This window comes from Mesocricetus auratus, unplaced genomic scaffold, assembly GCF_017639785.1.
Source record: "Mesocricetus auratus isolate SY011 unplaced genomic scaffold, BCM_Maur_2.0 Super-Scaffold_100010, whole genome shotgun sequence".
Lineage (NCBI taxonomy): Eukaryota > Metazoa > Chordata > Mammalia > Rodentia > Cricetidae > Mesocricetus > Mesocricetus auratus.
In genome coordinates this window covers 64,213,019-64,222,954 of record NW_024429194.1, presented here as the reverse complement: position 1 = coordinate 64,222,954, position 9,936 = coordinate 64,213,019, and the positions used below count along the sequence as shown (strand labels likewise).

The window sequence follows — 9,936 nt, the reverse complement described above, 5'->3', positions numbered from 1 at the left end:
TGTGAGGCCCTCCCCAGAAAGGCTTGTACCCTTTCTTTTCATGGGTCCAGGACACCAGCCCCTGCTCTGGTCACACTCTCATTAAGGTGAACTAGTGGGGTCTAGTAGGCCACCTCCTTAGAGTGATCAGGATGGACAGGCAGAGTCCTTGTGAAGTTAGCTTGGCAAGTTTATTGAAAACCCAGGAACACGAAGAGTAATACAAACAGACACCCACCCACCCCTCCACCACCCCTCCTGGGGTTTGCGGACACAGGCCTGCTGCAGCAACAGGGCACAGAGTTGGGCCTCATGTCATTACAGGACAAGGCACACACAGCTGAAAAGGCCACCTCTCCATGTGCAGTCCACCTACTCGGCAGACTCATCTATCACAGATAAACCAACAACCATGAGAGAGACGGCGAGGGTTGGGCACTGGCAGGAGAACCATCACAGGGACCTAGGAATCCCTGTGGTCGCCGAGGACTGTGTCCTTTGGGGGCAGGAGAGGGAGAAAGAAACCTCTTCTGCCAGGGAAAGGGAGGGGGAGGAGCAAGGATGCCTGCAGGCCCCAGGGGTCTGTGCTCACACTGCTCAGGATGGTCCCCTTCTCCCCAGGTACAGTGCGGTCTGTAGCAAATGCTGACTGAAGGCTGAGGGCCATCCCCAGGGGAAACTGGGACTTAGGGAGAAGCGAGTGCCCCTGGGGCTGTGGATGGATGGTGTGTCTACACAATGGAATGTCCTTCAAGAGGACATAGGCCAGGGCTGTGTGCTGGCAGGAAGAGTGACTGGAGGTTCCTCAGGACCAGAGTCTGTGCACCTCAGGGGACAGAAGCAAGGAATGCTTGGCTGGTTCTTCTCCAGCGATGGCCATCACGGGGTAGGTGCTCAGTACCTGGTCCTGTGAGAGGTGGTGGTGGATGAGAAGCGGACACTGGAGCTGCGGTTGCCACGGCCACCACTGTAGCTGCTGACGCCGCCCTCAGTGGGAAGTGGGCAGGGGATGCTAGGGGCGCAGGCACCCCCCACCAGCACTGCGCCTCCTCTGGCCCCAGAGCTCAGCAGGTCCCCACCAGCCCTTAGGCCTGAGGAAGTCAGAACCCCTCCAGTGGTACGGATGCTGCTGCTGCTGGAGAAGGTGACCCCTCCGCCGTTGCGGGAAAGGCTGGATCCCGAGGCCAGGGACTCCGGGCCACACAGCACACCTCCCCGAGAACTGCTCACAGCTGTGGAGAAGAGAGGAAAGGAATGTTGACTCCAGGACTCACTAGTCGCTTGCCGGAGTGGCTCACAGACTGAGACTGTGTGAAAAGCAGCCATCTAGGTGAAGTGGGAGGGCTCTGTCTGGACCCCTGGGCATTTGCCCATACCCATAGATCGGCTCCCATTTACGTCTACAAACTACCATTTGTCTGTGCCCCATGCCAGGTAGATTTGAGAGGCCAAGGGAGATGTGCCATCCAGGGAGCAGTGACCGTCACAGAACCACAGGGCGGTTTCTCTGATTATATTGTACTTTTTGCTTGTTCCCATGTATCTATCAGATAAGACATTCTGCCAGCACCATTTCCTGGCCAGCCATCTCTGCCTCACTGATGACTCTGCTGTGTAGCCCTGCTGGGCTTTACTGGACGTGGCCAATCCCTCAGGGCTTAAATCCTTCCTTAAAGCGGCCCTGCCTGTAAGCTTGACATCTCTGTTTTTGCACCAGTGTCCGTGCTGCCTCGGTGACCTCTGGGCTTGACTTTCTGCAGAAGAGCTTTGCCGTCTCTTTGCCTTTCAGCAGATCAGGGCTCTTCTCTGGGAGTACAGCTGGTGTGCTCTGCCCACCCTCACCGGGCAGTGTCCTTCCGGGATTAGCATGGTACTGGCTAATACTCCCCTTCCCAAGAAGACTGGAGTTCTACAGAGCAGGGGCGCAGTGACAGCACGGTAGCACACTTGCTTGGGGCAACAGCCCATACTCTAGAAGCAGCAGGAAGCTGCTTAGCATTGTCCCATCCCTGCAATGCAGATATGAGTCACCTCTTTGCCTTTCCACTCCTTCCAAGTCTCTGTGATAGTGGCCTGTATGGCCACTGAAAGCCAAAAGTCTCTTTCCAGGAACCTTCTCCCACTTCGAAGGCTCCATAAACCACTGTCTACTCTTTGTTTCCGAGCCTCTGCTGAGGACACGCTCCCAGTCCAGGCCTGCTCCCCTGACTGTCTTGGCCAGACCAGCTAATCTCAGAAGCTTCCTTAAGAAATGGTCTGAAAAAAAGGCTATATACTTACATATGTTTACTGGCCCAACACCTTCACAGATCCTGGAGAGAGAAAGAAACAAACATTTTTGCTTGCTTTATGGACCTGCTTGCTGTCAGAGGGTTTCTTGTCTGGGTAGACCAGCATCCCCAACTGTTAAGCACTTTTTGAAGTATACCATGTTTCTAGAGATTGCCTCTAAATTGTTGACCTAAACTATTTGATGACCTATTATCATTTTAACCAATGAATCAGCCAGGCAAAATGCCTATGACCTGGTGCAGCTCACTTGTAAACAGAGTTGATGGCACAGCACCTCCTAAGCCTGTGCCAAGGGCAACCGACTAATATTTTTGGAAAATGTATTGTTCTCTCTAGAGACTGCTCATTCCAGGTTTCTTCATCTGGCTCCCTCCCTTGTTTTGATAGCCTTTCTGGATGTCTGACCTCATTTCTTCCTGTTCTCACCGGATTTCCTCGCCCTCCAGCAGCTGCCTGTAGGTGGCGATCTCGATGTCCAGGCCCAGCTTGGCGTTCATGAGCTCCTGGTACTCCCGCAGCTGCCGCGCCATGTCCTGCTTGGCCTGCTGCAGGGCACCCTCCAGATCTGCCAGCTTGCACTTGGCATCATTGAGGGCCGCTTCACCCTGCTGCTCTGCCTCAGCCACGGCGGCCTCCAGCTTGGCACACTGCAGGGAAGGGAGTTTGCACGTGTGCTTTGCTAGAGACACAGGGTTCCCCCAGTGGGGTTGGCAACACTGCCCTTACTGACAGGGGTGAAACCTAGTGCCGGGCCTAGATGGGAGCTCTGGGTGGCTGCTTTCCCAGGGATGGTGGTTGTGGTGGGGTATTGCTTTTTCCCACTCTCTACCCCTACTGGGTTTCCATTGCCTTGAGGCAGATCTAAGGATTCCAGAGTCTTCTATTGTTTATGGCCCTCCTACCCAGGCCTTCCTCCTGGCCCATATTTCTCTTCTCCCGGAAGTTTTTCTGGACAGCCCTCTGGTTTGTGTCCAGGTCCTGGTGGGTCCTTTACCTCACCAGACTTGGGGCTTCTCAAAGCCAGGCACCCGGCCTCTCCTCCCTCTGAGGTTTTCTCTCCTTTTCTTTCCCACCTGGGCCTTGGAATGCTCGATCTCTGTTTTCAGCCTCTGGATCAGCCGGGTCAGCTCGTTGATCTCATCCCGTGTGTTTCGTAGATTGTCACAGTGTTGGCCAGCCGTCACCTGCATCTCCTCATACTGGTGACAGAATGCAGTGTTTTGACCATATGCAGTCTGAGTTGAAGACCTCAGACCAAAGTCATCACCCCAGGGCACCTGTTCCCCTCTCCCAGTCTCCTGTTGCCTTGGTCTAGTACCTTGGTCTGGTACCAGGCCTCGACATCAGCACGGCTGCGCCTTGCCACCTCCTCATACTGGGTCTTGACTTCAGCTATGATCCCATCCAGGTTCAGGTCCCTGCTGTTGTCCATCTTCACAATGACAGATGTCTCTGAGATGTGTGACTGCAGCAACTGGATTTCCTGTAATGGAGAAACAACAAGGCAGAGGGACTCAGGGGTCCACCAGCAGCTGGGACTCTGTCACAGGGTTCCCTGTGAGTCAGACACAGGGGCATTGCTTCTTGCTTTATGACATTGCTAGACCCCTCTCCCATCCAGTCTGGAGCTCAGAAGAAAAGCATGAGTCTGACTTTAGAGCCCTTGCTGCATGCTTAGTGCATACCTCCAGTTGCTTACTCTGGCTTAGGTGACTGTCAAAACCATGTACCTCAGGTGACTGGTGATAGCTATGTAAGTTCACGCTGGTCTACCCACAAAGTGACTGGGCTGGTCATGGTCCATTGAGAGGTAACAATACTTTAAAACATAGTAGAGCCTAGAGATTCCTAGATCTGGATGCTTCAGAGAATCAGGGTCTCCAACCTGGTGAGACCATCCCCTACAGCCCTGACTGACCGCTCTTCAGCCTACACAGGCTGTTTGGAAGCAAATGACATCAGTTTGGCTAGTTAAATCAGATACACTTCTTTTCTTCTGGCAAATCGTTAGCCAGGCATTCCAGAACTCAGCCTGTAGCTTGGCCAATGTAGGTTTGGATCTCACATGATGGGAGTTCACTGTCAGGCCTAACATGGCTGTGGAGATGCTCTGTGAAGTCCCTGGCCTTCCTCACCCCCAGACACACTGGCAGAGAGCACACAGGTCTGAGTGGGGGTGGAACTAGATGTATGAAACCAGCACCTGGAAACCCAAAGGCCTGACTCAGCCCCCAGGGCGTGCAGGCTGAGCAGTGTCATCCTTAAAGGCCTAGAGAAGAAGAGCCTCACCTCCAGGTACAGAGCCTTCAGGAATTCAACCTCCTGGGCCAAGGCATCCACATTAGCTTCCAGATCCGATTTATTCAGGAAAGCTGTGTCAACATCCTGCATAAAAAGGAGGGATGAATCCCGAGTATACACACGGACTTTGGACTCCCATCCAACAATGTGAGGTGCAGTCTTGGGGGAGGGTCTAGGCCCTGCCCTATATGAAATGACAGACTATGGACACCCCCATGGAGGGCCTCACCCTCCCTGGGGAAATGAGGGGATAATGGGGGGGTTGGGGGAGGGCATGGGAGGAGGGGAGGAAAAGGGAGAGGGACCTGGAACTGACTTGTGAAGCAACCTTGTTTCTTATCTAAACTTAAACTGAAAAATAAAAAAAAATTGCACTTGGGACTTAGCAGCCAAGGCACTTAGTTACCAAGGTCTAGTGTATGAAAACTGATGCTCCTGGGGGAGAAAAAAGAATTGACACCTGGATTAGACAAGATGAGCGATGGAAACTTGTGATGGTAGAGAGCTAGAATGTCATATATCCAGAGTCAAAATTATCTCACAAAGCCTATGAAATCCAGATTTCTCACAGCTCTGGCCTCTTAAGCCCAACTTCATTAGAAAATATATCATGTTATTATTTGATTTTATTCTATAATGTGATTGTCCATTTAATTCCTCAGGTTGGAATCTGGTATAATGTCAAAATAATAAACCAAATGAAATCACTAAAAAAAAAAAAAGGAGGGATGAGCTCACTGCCTATGGCGCTCACCATTCCTACCTAGGGGTTGGGAGATGGGCAGGAGGAGTCATCAGCTCCCACTGTGATTGCCCTTCTTCCCATTGCAATGTGGAAACACATGGGCTGGACCTTATCCCACGCTTATTTAAAAGCAAAGAAGGGGGCCATAGGCATGACTCAGGAGGTGGGAGATTGCCTTGGAGACTGAAGACCTGAGTTCAATCCTTGGGTCCCATATGATGGAAGGAGAGAACTGACTCTCAAGTTGTTCACACATGCACCATGGTATACATGCGCCCATCCTGTGACACCAAATACCAAATATTCTTACAGGTAAAAGTAAAGAAACCCTTGGTACTTCAAGAAACTCAAGAGTTCATCTTTTTCAAACTCACAGCACCCAAACTTGAATAATCTGTGGTCCAATCAGAACTTTGAAGGGAACCGGACATGATCTTTTGAGTTCTGCTGTTTGCGTGAGCATTCAGTCATCACAGGGCTGCCTGGGAAGTTTCTGGGCCTGAGGCTGGGGTTCTGGGGAACACGGCGCCTCCACATAGACCTTCCCTTGGCTATCTGCTGCGTCTTACCTTCTTCAGAGCTACAAACTCATTCTCAGCGATAGCTCGGCATCCCACCTCCTCCTCATACCTGGGAGCATGGAGATGAAGAGGGTAAGCACTCACTCATGATGCTCCCAAGCCCTCACTAATCCCTCAACAGGATCCTGGTTTATTGAGGCCCATGGTTCTCCATTGCTACTCACAGATTAGCCTACCTTAGCCTCCTCTTTTTCTAACCTAGTGGCGCTCCTAACCCTTCATTTTTTCTCAACTTGGATTTAGGGTTTGAAAATCTGGACCATTCCTACACTTCTCTGTGGGAAACATCTCAGGGGCATTACAAATAAGCACAGAGGAAGTAGGGCCTGACACAATGCTGAGTGTGGGAACTCCTTTTAAAACTTAAGACTTCTCTCCTAGAGCCAATTTATTCATCCCTGTGGGCAGTGCTAAGGACAAGCCCCTCCCCATCCCAAAATTTCTTTTTCCCCACAGCGAGCTTCCTTATCCCACTTCTCACTTCACTGTCCCCCACGCATCTGGAGCTGGGTTTCACAGCCAATAACAATCCTATCTCATCTGCATTGGCCTGCTGCTTCTGGAAATACAGGGCCCAGGTGTGGGCAGCCCAATATACTCACTTCTTCTTGAAGCCCTCAAGGACATCCTGCATATGGTTTCTCTCAGCCTGCAGCCGAGCCTGGTCACCGACTAGTACATCCAGCTGCCTCCTCAGGCTGGTGATATAGTTATCAAAGAGAGGGTCCAGGTTGCTCCGAGCACATTTCTGATCTTGGAGGAAGCTCCACTTAGTCTCAAGGAGTTTATTCTGTTGCTCCAGGAACCTTACCTACATCCAAGAAGCAAAACAACACATAAAGGGCTTGGCAGTGCACCGTGTAGGCCAGTTTTTCAGATGGCCAGTGGAGGCTCTATCATGTTTTATGGCTGTTCTTTCTGCGGGCTTTCATTGTGCCTCTAACTCATCAGAAGGGGGAGCAGGTCTGTGACCCTCTCTGCACACCCAGCTAGACTTTGCCACTAACAAAGACGTTTCAGTATCATTTCTCCCCTCCACACCTAAGCAAATGTCAGCCAGTCATGAAGAAGTTTGAAGGATGCGGCTTCTGCTGGTCTTGCCTGTATCTGAGAGTAGATATGGGCTATTCCCAGCAGAGTACACAGGACAGTGACAGCACATTGGGGGTCATTGTGGCACTAGGAGGTGGCTACCTGGGACTGTACACCATCAACAGCATCTACAATATTCTATCAGCCAAGCTCCTTGGCTCCACAACAAAAATGAGCTTAGGGGTTCTTTTCCCTCTCCAGAGACCAAACCTCATCTCTGTGCAGACATGGCCAACCCGGACTTTTGGAAAATTTACACTATTATTTCTCTATGTCAGCTTTGGTGGCATTCTGTATTTCTCTCAATCTTAACCAGATCTTGGTAGCCTATGTTGGTTTGTCTTTTACATGAAAATCACTCCACTCCATTCTCCACTCTCCTGAGACTGAATGGATGAGACCATTTGCCCCAGGAACTATGATAATCTCCTTTGGAACACTGTGAACTTAAAGAATGAAATATTTTAAGCATGAGCCAATTGAACACATGGCTGAAGCCTCAACCTGTGTAGGGGACATTTCTAAGTAACCAAGAAATATGGCTTGGTTTGCCCATATGCCCATAGATTTGGCTGGATCACCTTTCTTTTCTCCAGAAACTGTGACCAGCGTCTTAGTCTGTCTCACCTTACAGCAGTTCCTCTGGTTTGTCTACTCTCCATGCAGAACAACTTACAACCTATCCATCCCTCAATGCCTTTGTCATATGCCTTAAGTACTTGGGTCAAAACCAGTGGCTCAGACCCAGGCCAGCTCCTTTTGAAGGGGAAGAGCATCCCAGCACCACTTAACTCTCAGTGCCTATCCCAAGGGGCAGTCAGTGAGGTACCTTGTCAATGAAGGAGGCAAACTTGTTGTTGAGGGTCTTGATCTGTTCCTTCTCATCTTTCTTCACCCTCTGGGCATTGGGGTCGATCTCCAGGTTAAGAGGAGTCAGCAGGCTCTGGTTAACAGTCACAGCTGTGATAGAGGGGGCTGATGGACCTCCAATTCCTCCAATTCTGTAGCCAAAGCCAGGGCCGCCGAAACCATAGCCAAGGCCACTGCCAGCTCCAAACCCTAGGCCAACACCACTAATGGCCCTAAATCCCAGACCAACTCCACACCCGTCACCAGAGCCAAAGGCCATTCCATTGCCAGCTCCAAAGCCAACTCCATAGCGGATAGGACGAGAGCATCCAACCGCTATCCGAGGTGAGGGTGATCCAAAGTTGACACTCCGACTACCAAAGCCACCCAAGCCACGGAAGCCAGACCCACTCTTGCAGGAGACAGAGCTGGCCCGGAAGCGGTTCAGATTCTGAGGGGTCATTGCTGAGCAAGAACTGAAACTGCCCACCCGATGACCAGAGCTGACTCGGTAGGAGCGGCAAGACATGGTGGCTTTGTGGGGACAGCTGAGGAGCAGTATGAAGTGGGTGAGATGGAGCTGGGAGTCTCTGTGAGACTAGTGGATCCTCTCATCCTTTTATGTGTGTGTGGACATGAGGATTGGCCTCATAAAAACAAAAAAGCCATCTAAAGGCGTTTATGAGCTTGGGTAGTTAGCAGAAACTCTTGTCTCTAACGTCCTTCACAGTGAACTAATTCAGGCAACACCTATTCTCATCAGGATGCGGGCTGGAGCAGGCAACCAATAAACATTAAAAACATATAAACACATAAACATTAAAGTCTCATTTTCGCTATAAGTTCACCACAATTGCCATTATGGGGACATTAATTTGCTTTGCTCATAAATCCAAAGGCTCCCCCCCCCACTCTAAGTGTGGCTAACCACCAGAGAGTTAGAATGCTAACAGTTCCAGCCAGAGGCTGTAGAGGAATGTGGATATCCACAGTTAATTCTCTCAAGGCCGGAGGGGGTGTGCACAGGGGACAGGGTATGCACAGCTCCAAGGAAGAAATCCTGCAGAGAGAAACAGCTCGATGCATCTCTGCAGATAGAGTCAATACTCAGAAGGCCCTTTGCTGGGTCCTGTCCACCCTTCATGGTCTGGCTGTTTACAAGGGCTGATGTGGACACATTTCTGATTCGAGACTGTCAAAGGACATTTATTCTCCAGTCTCTACTCCTCATGACTTGGGGCCTCTACCTTCAAGCTCCAGGCATACCCTGGATCTGAGTTACCCCAGATCCTCACAGGTTCCTCAAACCTGTTCATAATTCTTAGGCTGAGTTACAGAATCAAAGCAGTAAAGACCTGAATACAAAATGAAAAGTCCTAAGCCAGTGGAGATGATCGCAGTTAGCAATATTACAGGTATTCAGGGCTCCAAGTGGCTGGTTCCCTTTTACTTTCTAGTGCCTAATGCATGACCTAGTTTTATGCTTGGGGAAACATGTGCTTGCTTGAATGCTTGGTTAATATTTGTTATAGATATATATTGATATATGCATGACACACAGTTAGATCAGTGCTTTTTCTATGAGAAACCTACTCAGGTGAGCATTATTTTTTTCTGTCAGCTGTCTGTCTAAAAAGGGAGAAGGAAAATAAACAGCAGGAGAGCACGTCCAGTAAAGATAACCAGAGACCTCTGTGGCTGACCTCCATGCTCTCCTCAGCTCTCAGTCCTCCTGACCAATCAGCAGTGTTTGACACAATCCACACACCTTCATCTTCCAAATACGGCCTTCTTTTCATTCCAGACACTGTATTCTCCCAATTCCTTTTGAATCTTCTTAGCCAGTCATGTCTCCGAGCTCTACATACCCAGTGTCTGTGGGCCAGCCCTCTGACTGTTTATCATTTTTGCCTATCATCATTCCTTGGTAACTTTAAACGCAGGGATTTAAAGACCCTGCCTGCCAGTGAGCACCAATGCATAGTTGTACCCGAGACTTCCCTTGCACTCTATTCTATTTTTAATATGTACCTGTGTGTGTATCTCTGTGTGGAAGGTATGTGCATGAGAGTTCAGGTACCCCCAAACCAGAAGATG

General features: G+C 50.2%; 1 protein-coding gene across 3 annotated transcripts; it reads right to left on the bottom strand.

The window, feature by feature from the left end:
* Positions 1-245: 245 nt before the first annotated feature.
* Positions 246-8,368, bottom strand: Krt84 (keratin 84). Of its 3 annotated transcripts, none has more exons than XM_040752788.1 (10): positions 8,166-8,368; positions 7,820-8,015; positions 6,501-6,709; positions 5,887-5,947; positions 4,561-4,656; positions 3,590-3,754; positions 3,345-3,470; positions 2,698-2,918; positions 2,260-2,291; positions 246-1,211 (listed from the first exon to the last, which is right to left on the bottom strand). In XM_040752788.1, the coding sequence occupies exons 1-10, from the start codon at positions 8,366-8,368 to the stop codon at positions 874-876; spliced, it is 1,647 nt and encodes a 548-aa protein (XP_040608722.1). In that variant the 3' UTR covers positions 246-873. The 3 variants fall into 3 exon arrangements, with proteins under 3 accessions (XP_040608722.1, XP_040608721.1, XP_040608720.1); XM_040752787.1 differs by having other exon boundaries at positions 7,820-8,049; positions 8,167-8,368; XM_040752786.1 differs by having other exon boundaries at positions 7,820-8,368.
* Positions 8,369-9,936: the final 1,568 nt, after the last annotated feature.

Excerpts from the sequence above, each read along its gene's own strand:
- Krt84 (XM_040752786.1), bottom strand. The coding sequence starts at position 8,368 with ATGTCTTGCCGCTCCTACCGAGTCAGCTCTGGTCATCGGGTGGGCAGT. Across the intron at positions 4,657-5,886 it reads AGTTTGTAGCTCTGAAGAAG|GATGTTGACACAGCTTTCCT; the intron begins GTAAGACGCAGC and ends CTTTTTATGCAG. Across the intron at positions 2,919-3,344 it reads TCGAGCATTCCAAGGCCCAG|TGTGCCAAGCTGGAGGCCGC; the intron begins GTGGGAAAGAAA and ends CCTTCCCTGCAG.